General features: G+C 66.4%; 1 protein-coding gene across 1 annotated transcript; it reads left to right on the top strand.

Moving 5' to 3' along the window:
* The first annotated feature begins 538 nt into the window (after positions 1 to 538).
* On the top strand, positions 539 to 18,959 carry CEP104 (centrosomal protein 104). Its single transcript, XM_055137774.1, has 22 exons — positions 539 to 750; positions 2,639 to 2,760; positions 3,135 to 3,308; positions 3,713 to 3,851; positions 5,770 to 5,832; positions 5,961 to 6,034; positions 6,746 to 6,914; positions 6,988 to 7,143; positions 7,438 to 7,584; positions 10,714 to 10,896; positions 10,995 to 11,162; positions 11,392 to 11,565; positions 12,472 to 12,648; positions 13,690 to 13,896; positions 14,130 to 14,237; positions 14,850 to 14,886; positions 15,315 to 15,381; positions 15,665 to 15,773; positions 16,357 to 16,495; positions 17,015 to 17,082; positions 17,292 to 17,382; positions 17,677 to 18,959. The coding sequence occupies exons 2-22, from the start codon at positions 2,648 to 2,650 to the stop codon at positions 17,790 to 17,792; spliced, it is 2,679 nt and encodes an 892-aa protein (XP_054993749.1). The 5' UTR covers positions 539 to 750; positions 2,639 to 2,647; the 3' UTR covers positions 17,793 to 18,959.
* Positions 18,960 to 19,302: the final 343 nt, after the last annotated feature.

Here is a 19,302-nt window from a genome sequence, read left to right as displayed (position 1 = left end):
GAAGGCCCGGGGGCGGAGGTCCAGCCCCTCTCTGTGCGCAAGCGCCACCTCCTAGAAACTACATTACCCAGAAATCCCGTGAGCGGCGGGCTCCCAGTGCGCAAGCGCCACCTCCTAGAACCTCCTAGAAGGCCAGGGGCGGGCCAAGTCTTGTACGCAAGCGCCGCATTCTAGAAACTACATTAACCAGAAGGCCCGGGGCAAACGGCCAGCCTCTTCCTGTGCGCAGGCTCCGCCTCCTAGAAATTACATTACTTCTCGCAAGCTCCTGTGGTGCAAAGACGCCTCCACCGCCTCTCCGGAAGCCCCGATCCCCGGGGGGCGAGAGGAAAGCGGAGGAACTGCCCATCCCTGTGCACTAGCCACTGTGTCCCTAGAAACTCCATTACCCAGAAGGCACAGGGAAGCGAGCGGCGGTTCCACGTCGTGCGCAGGCGCGGCCTGCGCCAGACGTTCCATTACCCAGAAGGCCCCGGCCAGAGGGAGGCCCGAGCCGCCTGGTGCGCAGGCGCGGAGGCGGGGGCGGGCCCGCGCAGGCGCGGAGGCGCGGCCGGCGGGCCTGGTTGTCATGAGAGCGGCGGTCGCGGCCCGGGCGCTGGGCGCGGCGGCCCCGGGCTGCTCGTCCGCTGCCACCGCCGCTGCGGCTCGGGGTTGCGGGCCGGCCCGGGGCAGCGGCGGAGGCGCCACCTAAGCCCGCCGGAGGAGCGGCGGGGGCCGTCGGGGGCGCGGGCCGAGCCCCTGTCCGAGCAGGTACCCGAGCCGGGGCGCGTCCCGGGGTCGCCCTGGAGGCCCCTGCCGTGCGGCGGGACAGTCGGGCCCCGCGGGCCCCGCGGCGTCACGGAGCCCGGGAGAGGCCTCTGCGGGGTCCCCGCGACCCGAGGCCGCGGCGGGGCGGGGTGGCGCGCTCGGCGCCCTGGGACACAGGCTCTGCCCTGCCCGGTTCCCAGCCGCCGTCCCCGGGGTTCCCTTAGTGGGGGTGGGGAGCCCCGCGGCGGGCGCAGGACGAGAGGGTCAGGACCCTGGGAACCCTCGGGCGGAAACCCCCTGCGGAGCCCCGGGCGCTTTTCTGGGCCGAGTGGAGGGAGGTGCGTGAGTGAGGGAAAGACAACTGCCCGGGCCAAACGCAGGTGCCCCCTACCTGACAGTCCCCCGCCGGGACCCGGCGCTACTGTCCATCCAACGCCCCACGCAGATCCGTAGTTACCCCCATTCTCTACCCACATTACACCCCAGAACCCCAACCCTGCGCTCCACAGCACCCCAGGAGCCCAGTCCTACGCCCGCAGTGCCCACTGGGCACCCTGGCATCCTCCTCCCACCCCGTCACTGCACCCCGGGAGCCCTCCGTCCCCTGCACCACACACGGCGCCCGCATGGCCCAGGATGGGGTGTGAAGGCTGCCTGCGGCTGATCTCTGGGGACCTGTGGTCGTAGCCATCACAGTGCCCCCCACCCCCCGCCAGGTGGCCCCATGCTGAGCTGGTGGGGGTGGGGCTTGGGCACAGGGTGGCAGCCTGCATGGTGGGGGCGGCTCAGGGCTATCTCCAAGGAGCCGGCGGGGGTGCGAGTCCAGGGCGAGCCAAGGCCCCAGAGATGGGTTCCGGGGTGGGGGCAGGTGACACCTGTGTCCCAGCTGGTCCTTGGTCCTGGCCGCTGGCTCCAGGTTGCCCTGGGGGCTTTCCTCGGAGCATTCCGATCCTGTGTGTGTCTATCCGGTCCAGCAAACGTGGCCCAGCCGGCCAGCAGTCCAGTGAGTGCTGTGGCCACACCTGGTGTTTCGGGGGGCTGCATACGTGCCGGGTCAACACGGGCAAGCCAGCGAGTGCCGCACCTGGTTCATTGAGGGCCTGGGCCTGCACACAGTGTCCACTGCACAGCCCGTGGACATGTCTCCAGAGCGGTGCGTCCCAGAGGCGCTTTGTACGCCCTTAGGATGGTGCCTCTCCTCACCCCGCCGCTCGTCCCCAGAAAGTGGCCGAGTCCACAAGCCACTGGGCCTTGGGTGCATCTGGAAGGCCTGGGGACCAGGGACAGAGCCCGAGCCACTGTCTGGCCCGTGACCAGGGTGCTGGGGCCTCTGGGGCCATGCAGTGCAGGGTCTCACCCAGGGCCGGTCCATCAGGGCTAATGTCTGCTGCTCCACGTGGCCGCCAGGAGCCCGGAAAGAGCCTTTCACCCTGGGGCCCACATTCGCCCTGTGGCAGTGTCTCTGGGTGCAGCTCAGGAGCTGGGCGCGTCCACAGTGGCGTGGGCAGCTGACCTGGGAGATGGCTGTGGCGTGGGTGGCAGGGCCACCTGCTGTCCCTGCCCGCCTCTGTCCCCCTCATGCATGGTTGATGTAGAGGCCACTTCCCTTTGTCCCCGTGACTCTGGTGACACACTGCTGGAGGGTTTTGTCTGATGCCAGGAGAACTTCTGTATTTATATCTCAACAAAAAAAGTAAGGAAAGTCGAAGCTCACAGTGGGTCGGAGCGGGCGACTCCGGGAATTCAGTCGGGATTCTGGAAGGCGGGTGCCGGCACGGCAGGACGGGCTCTAACTGTCCACCCCAGCTGCTGCTCTCCTGCTGCCCCCTCGGCCAGCCCCCCCCCCCGGTGCCCTCCCCCGGCTGCGCTCTCACCGAGCCTCTGCCCGCAGTGCCACACGATGCCCCACAAGATCGGGTTTGTGGTCGCCAGCTCGTCTGGACACGAGGACGGCTTCAGCGCCCGGGAGCTCATGGTGCACGCGCCGACCGTCAGCGGCTGGAGGTCCCCGAGGTGGGCGCAGCCCCGCCCGCCCTGCGTGCCCGCGTGTCCGAGGGCAATGTGGGCACGGAGGAGCCCCGAGGCAGCAGTTGCGGGTGTGGGGGGCCTGGGCGGGTCCCCTGGGGCTTCTGCAGAGGGGTCCCGTTTTCTTGGCCCAGTGGCACCCGGGGCTGCTGAGTGCCCAGCGCGCGGCCACTCCCTGGCGAGCCAGCTTGGCAGCACAGAGTGCCCAGAGCCTGGCGGGCACAGCAGCCTCGGCCCGCACTGCCGGCCGCCCCGGGAACTCGGCGGCTGTGGCTGTTCAAAGGTCCCAGCGCCCGCCGACACGGCCCCTGGGCGCCCGGGGCCAGGAGTCGGCCCGGCCCCAGCGGCGCCCTCGCTTCCAGGTTCTGCCAGTTCCCGCAGGAGATCGTCCTGCAGATGGTGGAGCGCTGCCGGATCCGCAAGCTGCAGCTGCTCGCGCACCAGCACATGATCGCCAGCAAGGTGGAGTTCTACGTCAGCGAGAGTCTGCCCGAGTACTTCGCGCCCTACCCGGCTGAGCGCTTCCGCAGGCTCGGGTGAGGCCAGAGCCCGCGACCACGGCCTCCCGGTCCCCAGGTCCCCTCCCTGTCCCCGCGTCCCCTGTGCCCTCCTCATGTCCCCTCCCCACATCCCCCTGTCCCCTGTCCCCTCCCCGAGTCCCTGTATCCTCTGTCCCCTGTCCTCTTCCCGCATCCCCTGTCCTCTGTCCCCTCCCTGTGTCCCCGCATCCCGTACCCCCTCCTCATGCTCCCTCCCCGCATCCCTGTATTCCCTGTCCCCTGCCCCCTCCCCATGTCCCCGTCTCCTGTCCCCTGTCCCCTCCGCGTCCCTGTGTCCCGGCAGCAGGCCTGCCCTGAGCACTGGCCGAGCTCAGCCCTGGCACACAGCTCTGCGGGCAGCTCTTGGCCTCAGCCAGGCTGACGCCCGGCGCTCTCCCCAGCTACGTGTCGCTCTGTGACAATGAGAAGACAGGCTGCAGAGCGCGGGAGCTCAAGTCCGTGTACGTGGACGCCGTGGGCCAGTTCCTCAAGCTGATCTTCCACCAGAACCACGTCAACAAGTACAACATCTACAACCAGGTGCGAGCCTCCCTCCCGCCGGCCTCAGCTCCAGAGCAGAGCCAGGCTCCCTGCGGCCCCTCAGAAGCTGTGCTGGACTGGGGGTCATCAGAGCCGGGGCCACCGTGGGCGGGGATGCAGGGGGTGCGACATCCCAGGTCACCCTCGCCTCCCTGCCTCCTGTGTTTCTCACATGCATACACACACATGCGCACACACATGCACACACACACGCACACACACACACACACACGTCCTGGTGATCCAGCGGCTTGCGGCTGTGCCCCCACTCTGTGGCACCTCAGGGGCCACGAGCAGCCCCTGTCCCGACACCCTCCAAAGGGCCAAACCGCCCGCAGCCGCTCCCGGCCCCAGAGCGCTGCTGCCAAAGCACAGGTGAGTCTTGCTTCAGCACGGAGACCCGCGCCCTCTGCGGGAAGCAGGCCAGCCCCTCCCTTCCGCGGGAGGCCCAGTTTCCGGCTCTCCCACCACAGGGTCCACTGAGTACCCCGGGGAGTCACCCCCGAGCACTGACCCAGTATAGCTCTGAGCCCTGTGTGTGGCCCAGAAAACAAAAAATGAGAAAAAGTGCTCCCCGTGGGTCTAGTCTCGCTGGCTGGCACCAGGAAGGGGTCTTACGTCAGCAGAGCCCAGGCGTTAGCACGGTTCAAAGACAAAAGGGAAAACGGGGATGCTTTTAGTAACGGCTTATTTTGGACTCGTCTAAATATAAGGCGGGAACGTGAGGGAGGCCCCCCTGAGGAGAGGCAGCCTGGGTCTCCCCTGCTCCGCGCTCTCCCTCCTGCTCCCTAGTACACCTGTCCCCGTGCACGGTGTGGACGCCGCCAGCTTCACCGTCACCAGCCTCGTGCGCTCAGAGGGCACACACACATACTCACACACCCTGTCACACTCAAACTGACACAGTCACACACACACCCTGTCACATCCCCACTGACACAGTCACACTCGCATACCCTGTCACACTCGACACTGACACAGTCACACCCCATCACACTCACACCCACTGACACAGTCACATACACTCACAGCAACATTCTCACACACTGACACAGTCACACATGCACACATACTGTTATAATACACTCACACAGTTACAATCTCTCACATGCAAACACACATTCACATTCCCACACAGTCACGTTATTTCACACACATGCACACACTGACAGTCATACAGACACACATTCATACTAACACAGTCGCATTTACAGTCATACACAATACTCACATTCACATTCTCATGCACATGCACTTACACTCACATACACGCACACATTCTCATACACACATACTACAGCTTCACTCCTTCACCTACCCCCAGTCCCACGTCACCGACGTCACGTCCTCACCTGTGTCCATAGCACGGCCCTTCCCTGACCGCGCAGCGGCCCCTATTCCTGCCTCTCCAACCCTCCCTCACCTCCCTGCTCGCCGACAGGCAGACAGACAGACAGACAGGCCTGACTACACTAAGTTGCTTAGACGTTTGATCCTGTACTTTAAAAATTTCGCAAACGCGCTCTGAAAGTGATTCCACTTAGAATCACGAGTGACTTTCCGGTTTCACAGGTGCTGGGCTTTTGCTTGTTCCTGGCACACCTGACCGTGCTCGGGGCTCCTTGCACGCCAAGTCTGCACTCGCTGGCCCGGGCAGTGACTTTATTGCTTTCAGTTTTTCGTTTCTGTGTCACCCTGGGTGTGCTCAGGGCTTCCTCCCGGCTCTGTGCCGCGGGATCAGCCCCGGCGGGGACCGGGTCGGAAACGCTGTGTCGGGTGTGCCCGAGGGGCCGTCGTGCCGCACTCTGCCTGGTGTGTCAGTAACCGTGGCCAGCGCGGGGCCCTCCTGGGGGTCTTCAGCCCACAGAGCCGAGTGACACCCGGCCCCTTCCCTGACGCAGCCTCCGCTTGCCCACAGGTGGCCCTGGTCGCCATCAACATCATCGGGGACCCTGTGGACTTCGGGGACGAGAGCAACATTGTGAGTCTGGGGCTGGCTGCCTCGGGGGGCATCACTGGGTCTGCCCGGAGGTCCCCACTGCCCACGCCCCTCCTTGGGCTCAGCACGGGCCTCTCCGCCGCGACACTCAGCATGGTCTTTGCCCCAAGACTAGAGAGAAGCTCATCGATCACTACCTGGGCCACCATGCAGAGGACCCGGCTCTGGAAGGGACAAGCGCGGGGTAAGAGCGCCCGCGCCCACCGTGCCCTCTGCAGAGGGGTCGCCAGGGGCTCCCGACCCACCCCTGGAGCTGGCCGAGCCCGAGAGCCGTTGTTCGGCACCGGTCAGGGAAGAGGTCCCCAGGGCTGCCCGGGCTGAGCGACCCTGCAAGGTGCCAGCCCGGGACATTGCCAGCGTGCCCTGGCGTCCCACAGGACCAGAGGGTGCATGACCCGTGCCCAGTGGGGGGTGCTCGTTCCACGGCACCTGCCCCTCCCGGCCACCCCGCACACTCAGGGCCTCGCCCCCGCCCGCCTGCTCCTCGGGGTACATCATTCATCCACCCACACCCGGGCACGCGTGCACACGCACACAGCATACACACATGTGCATGCATGCGTCCACACATGGACACAGGCGCACACACGCAGGCGCCTGTGACCCTGAGCTGCAGCGGGCAGGAGTCAAGGCCACAGTGGGGCCATCGGCTGCTCGGCCTCCCGGGCACCCACACTTCCTTACTTAATCTCATTGTCTCACCTGGCAGTACTCAGGGCTTACTCCTGACTCTGTGCTCAGGAGTCACTCCGGGGGTGCTCAGGGAACCATCTGAGACCCCCAGGATCGACCCTGGGTCGACCTCGTGCAAGGGAAACGTCCTCCCCTCCGTGCTCAGTCTGGCCCCGGGACACTCATACTTCTGCAGTCCCTGCAACCTTGGCCCCTCCTCCAGGAAGTCCGACTACATTTCTCCGCTGGACGACCTGGCTTTTGACATGTACCAGGACCCGGAGGTGGCGCAGCTCATCCGCAGGCTGGACGAGCGGAAGCGGGCCGCGGTGCGCGAGGAGCGCTACGACTACGCCAAGAAGCTGAAGCAGGCCATCGCGGACCTGCAGAAGGTGAGGCGGGCCCCCGTGGCCCCGGCGGGCCCGGGCCCCGTGCCGGAGGCTGAGGACAGCGCCTGTGCGGCAGGTGGGCGAGCGGCTGGGGCGCTACGAGGTGGAGAAGCGCTGCGCCGTGGAGAAGGAGGACTACGACCTGGCCAAGGAGAAGAAGCAGCAGATGGAGCAGTACCGTGCCCAGGTGTACGCGCAGCTGCAGCGCCACGGCCTCACGGGCCCCGAGCTGGTGCGTGGGGAGGGGGGCTCGGCTGGCGGGTGGGGGAGGGGGCCCAGCTGGTGCATGGGGAGGGGGCCCAGCTGGTGTTGGGGGGAGGCAGGGCGGGGGCCTCCGGCTCTCGTGCCCTGTCTGCAGAGCAGGGCTGCGGGACGGTGCTCGGGCCCCTCACCTGTCCCCGGGGTGTGGAACGTCCTGGTGCCGAGGGCCCCCGCGGCACTTGTAGACGCAGGACAGCTCTAGCGGGGGCTTTGCCCTGCAATGTCCCTGGAGCCTGACCTGGGGCACTCGCCGCCCTCTCCCCAGATGCAGCCCCCCGCCCCCTCTGGCAGCCCCCGGCACTTGCTCCCGGCAGACCTGGACAAGCCTCCGGCGCGCGCTCTGGAGGTGGCCCCTCGGCGGGCCCCGGTCACTCGCTCGCCACCCACCGCAGAGCCCGGCCCCAGCACCCAGGTGAGCGACTCACCCAGCTGTGCCGGCTCCGCTGGCCTCGGGCGTGCTGAGGGCATCCTGGAGGCCTGCCTGCCAGCGGGGCGGGCCGCACCGCCACAGGTGCGCGATGCCCCCGCGGAACCCGGGCGGGAAGCATGTATGAAATGGAGCCCCCGGACTGGGGGTCGCGTGAGAGCAGAGAGCTGATGGGAACCAGGGAGGTCACTGGCTTTTCTCACCAGGATTGTCAGGGACTCGGGGGTTCAGGGTAGGTTTGATCCAGCAGCGTCCATGGAGCCTGGTCTCTTCTGGCCGTCCACCTCAGCTCCCACTCTGAGCAGGAGGCGCCGTGCTGGACTCATGCAGGACACTCGCAGGACACGCCCTCGGGACACGGACACTCACAGGACACTCAGGACACGCCCTTGGGACACAGACACGGGACATGCCCTCTCAGGACACAGACACGGAACACGCCCTCTCAGGACACGGGCACTCACAGGACACGCCCTCTCAGGACACAGACACGGGACACGCCCTCTCAGGACACAGACACGGGACACGCCCTCTCAGGACACGGATACTCACAGGACACGCCCTCTCAGGACACAGACACGGGACACGCCCTCTCAGGACACAGACACGGGACACTCCCTCTCAGGACACGGGCACTCACAGGACACGCCCTCTCAGGACACAGACACGGGACACGCCCTCTCAGGACACAGACACGGGACACGCCCTCTCAGGACACGGGCACTCACAGGACATGCCCTCTCAGGACACAGACACGGGACACGCCCTCTCAGGACACAGACACGGGACACGCCCTCTCAGGACACGGGCACTCACAGGACATGCCCTCTCAGGACACAGACACGGGACACGCCCTCTCAGGACACAGACACGGGACACGCCCTCTCAGGACACAGACACGGGACACGCCCTCTCAGGACACGGGCACTCACAGGACACGCCCTCTCAGGACACAGACACGGGACACGCCCTCTCAGGACACGCCCTCTCAGGACACGGACACTCACAGGACACGCCCTCTCAGGGCACGGGCACTCTCAGGACACAGACACTCACAGGACGCGCCCTCTCAGGACACGGGCACTCACAGGACACGCCCTCTCAGGACACAGACATTCACAGGACACGCCCTCTCAGGACACGGGCACTCACAGGACGCGCCCTCTCAGGACACAGACACGGGACACGCCCTCTCAGGACACGGACACTCACAGGACACTCCCTCTCAGGACACAGACATTCACAGGACATGTCCTCTCAGGACACGGGCACTCACAGGACACGCCCTCTCAGGACACGGACACTCACAGGACACGCCCTCTCAGGACACAGACACGGGACACGCCCTCTCAGGACACTGACACGGGACACGCCCTCTCAGGACACGGATACTCACAGGACACGCCCTCTCAGGACAGACACGGGACACGCCCTCTCAGGACACAGACACGGGACACTCCCTCTCAGGACACGGGCACTCACAGGACACGCCCTCTCAGGACACAGACACGGGACACGCCCTCTCAGGACACGGGCACTCACGGGACACGCCCTCTCAGGACACGGGCACTCACAGGACGCGCCCTCTCAGGACACGGGCACTCACAGGACACGCCCTCTCAGGACACGGGCACTCACAGGACACGCCCTCTCAGGACACGGGCCAGGCCCAATCCTGTCTCCGTGAGGTCCCACCCTTGTCTGTCCAGCGTGAGGGGCCCCTCCCCGCTGTCCCACACGGTGACGCGAAAGGCAGTGGCTGCCTCGCTCTGACAAGGCCCGCCTGGTGGGGGCTGGGCACTGAGTGTGGCAGCCGCGTGGCCGCCTGGTGCCCACAGGGGCCCGAGGGAGGCCCTGGACCGTGTCATTTGGGGAGCCGCTGCCTACCCAGGTGCGTCCAGTCCTCGCGGCTTCTCAGCAGTTCCTGTCACCAGCTGGGAAGTCTCGGGCTCCTGTCGCAGATGGGGCCAGGACCTGGCGAGAGTGTCCGCTGCCCCTGGTGGCTTCTGGCCAGGGAGACAATACCCCATGGTGCGGGCCTCGGGGCCCGGCTTTGCGGGAGTCCCGAGAGGGTCACAGATGCCCTGTCCCGGGAGACCGGACCGTCAAGGGGCCTGCTGGGGAGGCCTGGGGGCCAGGACTCATCTCCCGTGACGGGCCTCGAGAGGGTCCCGCTGTGCCTCCCGCTGGGCCCCTGCCCTCCTGCAGCCTGGCCCGTGCCCCTTCCGGAGGACATGGGAACTGGGCAGGCCGTCCAGGCGCCTTTGTGGACGGGGAGGGCGCAGCTGGTGGCAGGTGAGGCTGAGGCCAGCTCATGGGGCAGCCTGGGGGTGTCCAGGCCGCGTGGTGGACACCGTTTGTCAAGGCTGAGAGCAGGGGCGCCTTCGGGGGCTGGGAGAGTCGCAGACGGGCTCCAGAGGCTGCAGTGTTTCCCTTGGGGAGAGTTGCCGTTTTTTCTGATGAGAGAGAAAGTTTTAGGGAATGACTTAGAAAACTAGAACGTAACTTTTGTAAAAGGAATGTTACTGCGATTTTTTTCTTGTAATTTTAATTTACCAAAAGGGCAAAGAGAAGAAAGCAACTCTGTGGTTTTACTGGGAAAGGCGTAATTCACGCAGAGTTACAGGTTAAGACAAGGTGACTAACAGTAGAGCCTGTTTTTTTTTGTTTGTTTTTTTTGTTTTGTTTTTTGGGTCACACCTGGCAATGCACAGGGGTTACTCCTGGCTCTGCACTCAGGAATCACCCCTGGCAGTACTCAGGGGACCATATGGGATGCTGGGAATCGAACCCGGGTCTGCCGCGTGCAAGGCAAACGCCCTCCCCGCTGTGCTATCGCTCCAGCCCCTAGAGCCTGGTTTAAAGGAGAAAGCTACAGCGTCTGCGAGAGGGACTTCCTTGAAGCTTATCTGATCCTGCGCTGTGGGCCAGCGGGCAGCGGCTCGCAGGAGGCTGAGACACCACAGCCACTGCCCAGGGCCCCTGGGCACTGTGGCAGGGCCACGGGTTCATGTTTGCTCCCGCGCTGGCGTCGTGTCCCTGGGCATAGCCCAGGGTTGGTCCCTGCTGCCGGCCTGCATGAGGGGAGCCCCACGGCCGCATTGTCCCTTCCAGCTCGAGTCTCTGCCCTACGATGAGCGGCCGCTGCCCACCACGCGCCAGCAGCAGGCGGCCTCGGAGAAGAGCGACCCTGATGTCGGCGAGGCCCCTGGCGGCCCCGTGGGCGAGCCCGAGCCCCTGACGGAGAAGGCCTGGCGCGAGGCGGGCTCGGTCATCGAGGTGCTGGGGGAGACGCTGGTGAGGAGCCCAGGGCGGCGCGCACTGGGGCGGCGGGCACGGGCGGGCACAGGCGGGCACGGTGCCTCCTGAGCATCCGGCCTCGTGCTCTGGGCCAGGTGGCAGGGGCCTATTCCAGGACGTGGTCATACCGGGAGGACGCGCTGCTGGCCCTCTCCAAGCAGCTGGCAGGGATGCCCGTGGGCGCCCCCAGGGAGGAGCTCAGGAACGCGCTGAGAGCGGCCATCTTCCTCGTCCGCAGAGCCATCAGGGACGTCGTTACCCCGGTGAGTCCCTGCCTGCAGCCGGAGTCCGGACGCTGCCCGCTCTGCCCTCCCGGTGCCGGCCCGCAGCGCCGCCACCCAGCCGGGGTCACTGGTCCTCCTTGGCCCGGGACTCGAGGGCCACTGTCTCCTCTGGCCTTCGGGCTCGGGGGCCTCGGGGTGTGGCCGCTGGTGTGCCCCAAGGCTGTGCCTCCCCCCCCCTACCGCACTGAGCCGCCCGCACGGCCCCCAGGTCTTCCAGGCCTCGCTGAAGCTGCTGAAGATGCTGGTCACACAGTTCGTGCCCAAGCACAGGCTGGGCAGGCCGGAGGCCGCGCACTGCGTGGAGAGGACCATCCCTGCGCTGCTGGCCCGGACCGGAGACTCGTCCGCCCGCCTCCGCCTCATGGCCTCCAACTTCATCCAGGTGCCTGCGGCCGACACGACGGGGGGCGTCCGTCCTGCAGACTCGTCCACTTTCCCGGGGCTCCATGTCCGGGGTCGGCCCCTCGGGCTGCAGAGAAGGGTGGTGCCCCCGCGCCCCGAGCCCGCCCTGTAGTCGCCGTTAGAGACTCAGTGCCCGTGGCCGCACGCAGCCTCACTGGCCACGCTACCCCGCCAGGCCTGGGCACCCGACACGGCAGACCCCCCCACCCCGGCACACACTCACCTGGGAGCCCCGCCCGGGCCCTGGTGGGGACAAGCAGCCTCTCCTGCCCCTCCGGGGACGCCGGCCCAGCCCTCACTCAGGCCCCAGTGCCATGGGCTGGTATCGGGGGCTGGGCTGCGCGCCTTCTGCCGTCACCCTCCATCCTGCCCCTCAGAGCTGCAGCCATTTGCCACGTCCCTGTTAGGCTGGTGCTGGGGATAGGTGAGGCCGTCATGTGTGTCTGTGTCCGGGGGATGAGTGGATGAGTGGGCTCTCGCTCTGGGCACCCTGCCCTGCTCTCCTCCCCCAGTGCCTCAGGAGGCAGAAAGGCTCAGCACCTGGGAAAGGAACATCTAAGTTCCACTAGTTCCTGTTTGTCGGGTGCGCACGGCTCGCGTTCATGGGTTTCCGGCTTGATCTGCCCTTTCATGTCGCTGAGAATCGGGACTTTCGCCCCGGGTCCGGCTGCCCGTCCTGCCGCCCCTCTGTTCACTCTCAGCTGAGTGTCCACCTCAGCTGCTGCTGGCATTTTCCAGTAAAAACGACTAAACTGAGATCCAGAGAGCGGGCACAGGCACGCGGGCCCGCCGGGGTGTGGCTCTGGGGACACGGAGACCGAGGGCCGCCGAGCACCCCTGGCCGGGCCCTCTGCCCCCGGGGACCCCATGGCCTTGGTCTCTGCAGGAACTGGCCTTGTCCAAGGAAGTCAGGTCTCTGCAGATCGTCCCGCCGTACCTGCTGCAGCCCCTGAAGGCCAACGCGTCCCCGCACCTGGCGCTGAGCCAGATGAGCCTGCTGGCGCGGCTGCTGCGTGACCTGGGCACCGAGAGCGAGGGCTTCCCCCCCGACGCCGTGATGAAGGTACCTCCGGCCGGCTCTCTGCGCCCTCGGTGCCATGGAAGTGGACACTCAGAGGAAGGGGAAGGGTTTGCTGGCGGGCCGGAACGCAGCAGCCCCCAGCCACACAGACGCTGCCCACCAGGCTCACCGACCCCGGCCGCACAGACACTGCCCACCAGGCTCACTGACCCCCAGCCACACAGACACTGCCCACCAGGCTCACCGACCCCCAACCACACAGACACTGCCCACCAGGCTCACTGACCCCCAGCCACACAGACACTGCCCACCAGGCTCACCGACCCCCAACCACACAGACACTGCCCACCAGGCTCACTGACCCCCAGCCACACAGACACTGCCCACCAGGCTCACCGACCCCCAACCACACAGACACTGCCCACCAGGCTCACTGACCCCCAGCCACACAGACACTGCCCACCAGGCTCACCGACCCCCAGCCACACAGACGCTGCCCACCAGGCTCACTGACCCCCAACCACACAGACGCTGCCCACCAGGCTCACTGACCCCCAACCACACAGACGCTGCCCACCAGGCTCACCGACCCCCAGCCACACAGGCGCTGCCCACCAGGCTCACCGACCCTGTCTGCACAGACCTGCCCAGGCTCCCGCAGCGCTGAGGGAGAGGGCACTATCTGTCCCCTGCCATCTGTCAGTCGTGCTCCCTGGGGCCCGGCTGCCTCTGGCGCAGCCTCAGCTCGTCCCCAGAGGCAGGTTCCCCTGCTCGCAGCTGGACTCTGTCCACCGCCCAGCCAGCTCGGGGCGACCCTCCTGCGAGCACAGCGCCCTCTGCTCCCGTCACTCCCTGAGCGGGTGACACCGTTGTCACCTGCTTCCTCTCCTGCCCCTGGGCTCCGGGGCCTGGCCACACGGTCCCCCTCTGCCAGCAGGGCCGTGCCGGGTGACACGGCCCCCGCCGTCCCGGGCATCTCGCGAGCTGAGCCGTGTGGGGTCTGCGCCCTGAGGCTGCTTGGCTTTCGGGTGGTAGCGCGGCGCCACATGGGCTGAGTCGCGGACCCTCGTGCTGTCTCTGCAGTTCACCGTGAGCGCCCTGGAGCACCGCGTGTACGAGGTCCGGGAGACGGCGGTTCAGGTCATCCTGGACTTGTACAGGCAGCACCGGCCCGTGGTCCTGGAGCACATGCCCCCCGACGACGCCGCCACTCGCAAGAACGTGCTCTACAGAACCATCTTCGAGGGCTTCGCGAGGATCGACGGCCGGCCCACCGACGCCGAGCTCAGGGTGAGCGCCCTGGGGCGGGCGGGCCCCTGCGCCCCCAGCGGGGTCCCCGCTCTGCCTGCAAGCCTCGTGTCCCCTCTGTGACAGGCGTCGTCCCGGCCCAGGACCCGGCAGCGACCTTTCCGTGAGCCTGGTGAGCGGCGCTGCTGCTGCGGCCGAGGCTGGCGTGTCAGACGGTCTGCGGTGGCCCAGGCTGCCCGAAGAGCCTCCTAACGGAGAAACCGTTTCCCTACCAGGCACAGAGAAAGGCAGCCACGGAGGAGGCAGAGAAGCGAAAGAAAGAGGAGATCCGAGTCCTGCAGGGGCAGCTGGCGGCCCTGAGGGAGCTCGAGGCCGAGGCCCAGGTGAGCGCGTGCCGGCACTCCGCGCACGCACTGGCGCTGGGCCCCCACGGTCACGGCTGAGCAGGCTTCTGAGGGCACGCAGCTCACCTGCGTCCCATCGCCGGCCCCCGTGTGGTCCCCGAGCACCGCGGGAGTGCTGGCTGAGCACAGAGGCGGGAGTCAGCCCTGCGCAGGGCCGGCTGTGGCCGGAATCCTAAACACACACCAGGGCTCTGAGGGGCCTCGGACGGGGGGCCCTGAAGGAGAGGCGGCAGGGCCGGTTCCCACAGCTGCGTCAGGCAGGGGCGGAGAGAGCCCGGCCCCGCGGCGGACGCTGCTTCAGGGTGTGTGAGGCTGTGTCCACGGGCACGGGGGACCCTGAGGCCGGCTGGGGGAGATTCTTCCGGGACATAGTCCTTCACCCGTCTCCTGTGGATGGCACTCACCCAGGCCTCTCTGGGCCTCACCCCTGCTCTCCCCGCAGCGTCTCTCACCCGGGCCTCTCTGGGCCTCACCCCTGCTCTCCCTGCGGCGTCTGTCACCCGGGCCTCTCTGGGCCTCACCCCTGCTCTCCCTGTGTCTCTCACTCGGGCCTCTCTCGGCCTCACCCCTGCTCTCCCTGTGTCTCTGTAGGACCGAGAGAATGACATGGCCAAGGCCCAGCCCGCAGGTACGTGAGCATGCGCGGGGCACTGCCCGCTGCTGCCTGACCTGCCCCGGGTGCGTTGGTGCTGCCTCGGGAACGGGTGTGGGGGTGGCTCCCTGTGGCCCGAGGAGGGAGCCCCAGTTCCCGCAGCCTCACCTAGACTGCGTAGAGCCAGAGCTAGCGGCAGCGTGCTGGCCTCGCATGTGGCTGGCCCAGGCTGGCTCCCTGGCTCCACTCCGGTCCCCTGAGTCCTCCCACGAGTGACCGTTGCTCAGAGCCGGGTGTCGGCCCTGAGACCACCAGGTGTGGCCCCACCACCCCCACCCGGAAACCGAAAGATGGGAAGGGGGAGCCCATGAGGTGTGCTCGGGAGTCAGGCCCAGCCCCGCTGACCCCGACACAGCCCGGGGCTGGTCTCCACGTCGTGGGTCTTCTGTGTTCTGACGCTTTAGACGCCCAAGGGAGGAAAGTGGCCGCCCCCGACGCCCCGGGAACACCGGATAATCACTTCCTGGATAAGTGAGTGCCGCTGCTCGGGCCCGGTGGGGGCTTTGCCCGTGGGAGGGTCCCCAGGCCCGCGGTGCTCGTGCGGGGCGCGGGCGGGCGTTTCCAGCACCACGGGAGGCGTGAGCACTGGCCTTGGGGGGACCCAGGCCCAAACCAGCGGCCACACCGAGAGGAAATGGACCCGAGTTCAGCGCCCTGGACGCGGCTCGGCCCTGCTTTGGCGCAGCCTCGGGCCGTTGCGCCCCGCCCTTCCTGTCCGGCCGCTCGGCGCCCTCACCGCCTCTCTGCCCTGCAGGCTGTGCATCTTCTGCGGGGAGCGCGACGACGCCTTCACCGAGGAGGGCCTGGACCTGCACTACTGGAAGTACTGCCTCATGCTCACGCGCTGCGCCCACTGCCAGCAGGTCAGCCGCGCCGGACAGTCCCCCGCACAGCCTGTACCGTCTGTCTCCCCATGTCCCGGGTGCCAGCCCCCCTCCGGAGCCTGATGGGCCCGGCCCGGCTCGTGCCCCGCTCAGCGCCCGGCACGCAGCACACGGGCAGGTGGACGCCGGCAAGCTCCAGCTTGGCCCGGTGGCGCCTTGGGCCCCCTCAGGACCTCCCGGTGCAGCCCCTCGGCAGGACGCTCGGAGACCCCTGTTTGGGGGTGACATCACGTGACCGCTGCCTGTGTCCAGTGTCCGGCATGCGGGCCACACTCCTGACGCCGGTGCGTCCTGCCAGTGCTGGAGGGGTTGGGGCCCTGTGCCTGCCGACCGGGCCCCCGAAGCCAGAGGGAAGTGCAGGGAGAGCAGCTCGCGCCACCCCTCACCTGCCCACAGGACACACCGGCCTCAGCCTCGGGGTGTGGGGGTGCAGCCGGGCCCCCCAAACTCTCTCAGCCGGGGCCCCGAACTCCCCCTTAGTGCTGAGGACCCCAGACAAGGCCTCAGGAAACACCATTAGGACCCCCCTTGACCCCCATCTCCCTCCCTCTCTCGGCACCAGGTGGTTGAAATCGCCAGTTTGACCGAGCACCTGCTGACGGAGTGTGACAAGAAAGATGAGTTTGGGAAGTGCTACCGCTGCGGAGAGGCCATCTTAAAGCAGGACCTTCCGGGACACATAAAGACAAAGGAGTGCGAGCGTGAGTGGGGTCGGGCCGCCCTGCCGCCACGCCTCACCCCTGCCACCTGCCCCCGGCGCCACGCCCCACCCCTGCTACCCACACCTCACCCTGCCACCCACACCTGCTCCTGCCGCGGCGCCTCACCGCTGCTACCCACATTTCCCCTTGCTGCCACGCCTCACCCCTGCTGCCCACTTCCCTGCCCTGCTGCCTTGCCTCACCCTGCTACCCACACCTGCCCCTGCCGTACCATCACACCTCACCCCTGCTGCCCACACCAGTCCCTGCAACCATACTGCACCGTTGCCACCCACAGCTGATCCCTACCACCCACACCCAGCCCTGTCCTGCTGCCCCTCTACCCTGCCACCCACATCTACCCCTGCTGCCCAACCTCGGCCCTGCCGCCCAGACCTTCCAACCCTGCCCAGACGCCCCAGTATGCCCAGACGCCCCAGGGCCCAAGTGCTGCCCAGGGCCCCCTTTTCTGCCCATGGTGCTGCCAGGCTCTGGGACTGACTAATCAAACCCTTCCAGCTGCCAAACCGGAGAAGCTGGCGAGCCGCTGCCCACTGTGCCATGAGAACTTCACTCCTGGGGAGGAGGTGAGGCACCCCGTCCCCGCCCGCGCCCGGGATGCGGGGGGCTGCCCGGTGCCGTGGGGGCCTCTGTGCCGAGTGCACGTGGCCTTGGTGGCACGGGCCCAGGCTCGGCTCGCCCCCCCTGCTGGGACCCATGTCCTCCCTGTTCCTGGGAGCCAGGGGAGGCCGTGGCTGTTCCGTGGTGCCCCCCCGACGGTGCCATCACCTTGCAGGCGTGGAGGGCTCACCTGATGGGTCCTGGCGGCTGCACTAGGAACCTGCGCAGGACACACGTGGCACCCAGGGGACCCGCCCTGCCCCCAAGTAAGCACCACTGGCCGAGGCCTCTGCAGACAAGGTTTTCTGTCCAGTCCCTTTGGTCAGGCTCAGAGGCCCTACGGGGAATCCCCAGACTCGCCCCTGAGGTGCTTGGAGAACGGAAAGTAGGGTGCGGGGGGTGGTCTGCGGGCACCATGGTGGGCACAGACGCTGCCTCGGGCCGTCCTGGGGGCCCCCACGCCACTATCCCCCCACGTAGGCTGACCCGAGAGCCTGCCCACCCCCAGGTGCCCCCGGGTCTCCAGGGCCGCAACTGCCGTGTGACGCGTGTCTCCACAGGCAAAGGCCCGGGAGGGATCAAAGCGGTGAGCACAGGCTCGAAGGTGGGCAGCAAGATCCCCACCCCGAAGGGAGGCCTGAGCAAGAACTCCAGCCGGACCTACCTGAAGCGGTGACAGCGTGACCGGAGCACCTTCCGCCAGAGCTGGGCGTCCTGGGAGCCCTGCACTGCCCGCCCCATGCCCCAGGATGTGCCCCCGTGTCACCCCCGCCTTCTCCACCCAGCACAGGGGCGCCCAGACCACCCCCAGCTGCACCCCTGCGCCCCGCAGCCTGTGCCCCGGCTCACCGTGGCCGTGGGCTCCACCCATGAGATCAGAAATAAACTCCACGCAGACCTTCACCTGCTCCCCTGCTCCGCGTCTGTGTCCACCCCGCCCGGCCCTGCCCACGCGGCTCTGCCCCGTGCACCCCCAGCATCCCCTATCCGTGGAAGCAAACCAGAGACCATGGGAAGGTGCAGAGTGGGGCTGGGGGCTGCTGGCACGGGCACCAGGTGGAAGGGCCATGTGGAGGCAGACTGAGCCTCTGGTGGCCGAGAACGGGATGGGGCCTTGGGGTGTGGCCGCAGCGTCACCTGCTAGCCACTGCCCCTGCACCGTAAAGCCGGTCCTGGCCAGGCGGGCAGCCGGGGTGGCCCCGGGTTTCCGGAGAGGATGACCACTGCGTCCGGCCAAACCAGCGCAGACGCTCTCCCGCGGATGGGAGAAGGCGCCCTGAGAACCATTCTCCGCCCTCCAGGCAATGGCATGATGGTTCTCTCCTCATAACCTAAATTGGTTAGAATATTCCACTTTTTAGCAGTTGGCAGCACCAGATACTTTTTAAAATCTTAGGCTCGAGGGTTATGAGAAAATCGTGCACTTCCCTAGGGATGTCTCCTGGCTGTGACCAGCAGCCTTAAAAGCTTCAGTGAAGGCGTAAGGAACCAGGGTAACTGACAGTTTAAAGCACCTCCGCTGTCTGGAAGCAGATGTCTGCGTTTGCAACCGTGATGGCTTACTGCATTTTCATTCGTGTTGTGAATAGTTAATATTTGTTTCTTTTACCATATTTCAGAATGCACTTACTAGATCTAACAAGAACTGTAGCTATAAATACCGTGTTAGAGTACAAATGTAAACACTTTTGATGAAAGTTTGCAAGTTTTTAGTGTTTTAACCTAGTTTTCTATTTGTCTTTATTTCAGGTACAGGATTACAAAATAGCCAATATATTTTTGTTGTTTTAGAGCTCAGGGGCTGTTCATTCCCTGACATCAGTGTAATAAAAGTATCACTGGATGTTTGTCTTTTATTTCAAGACCATAAGAAGCTGTGGGTCCCTTGCCCAAATTAACAGCCAAGGAAGGAAGGGAAGAAGTTCCAGGGACAGGGAGGGATGCACTCGGGGGATGGGGGGTGGGGGGGAGTGGCTGTGGTGCTGGCTGACCCCTTGGACACCCACCCTTGGTGGGGAAGTGGCAGGACTCACACAGTCCCCCACCAGGGCCCTGCCCCTTGGTCTGGACAGAAGGGCCTAGGGCCACTATGCGGGGCCTGTCACTGGGGAAACGGGCAGAAACAAGCTGTCTGCCCTCCCACACCTGTTTCATTTGTGCAGTCAGGACCCAGTGGCTGATACCGG

Source organism: Sorex araneus, chromosome 5 (assembly GCF_027595985.1).
Source record: "Sorex araneus isolate mSorAra2 chromosome 5, mSorAra2.pri, whole genome shotgun sequence".
Taxonomy (NCBI): Eukaryota; Metazoa; Chordata; class Mammalia; order Eulipotyphla; family Soricidae; genus Sorex; species Sorex araneus.
The sequence above is the reverse complement of the archived record's forward strand: the minus strand, read 5'-3'. Positions and strand labels throughout refer to the sequence as shown.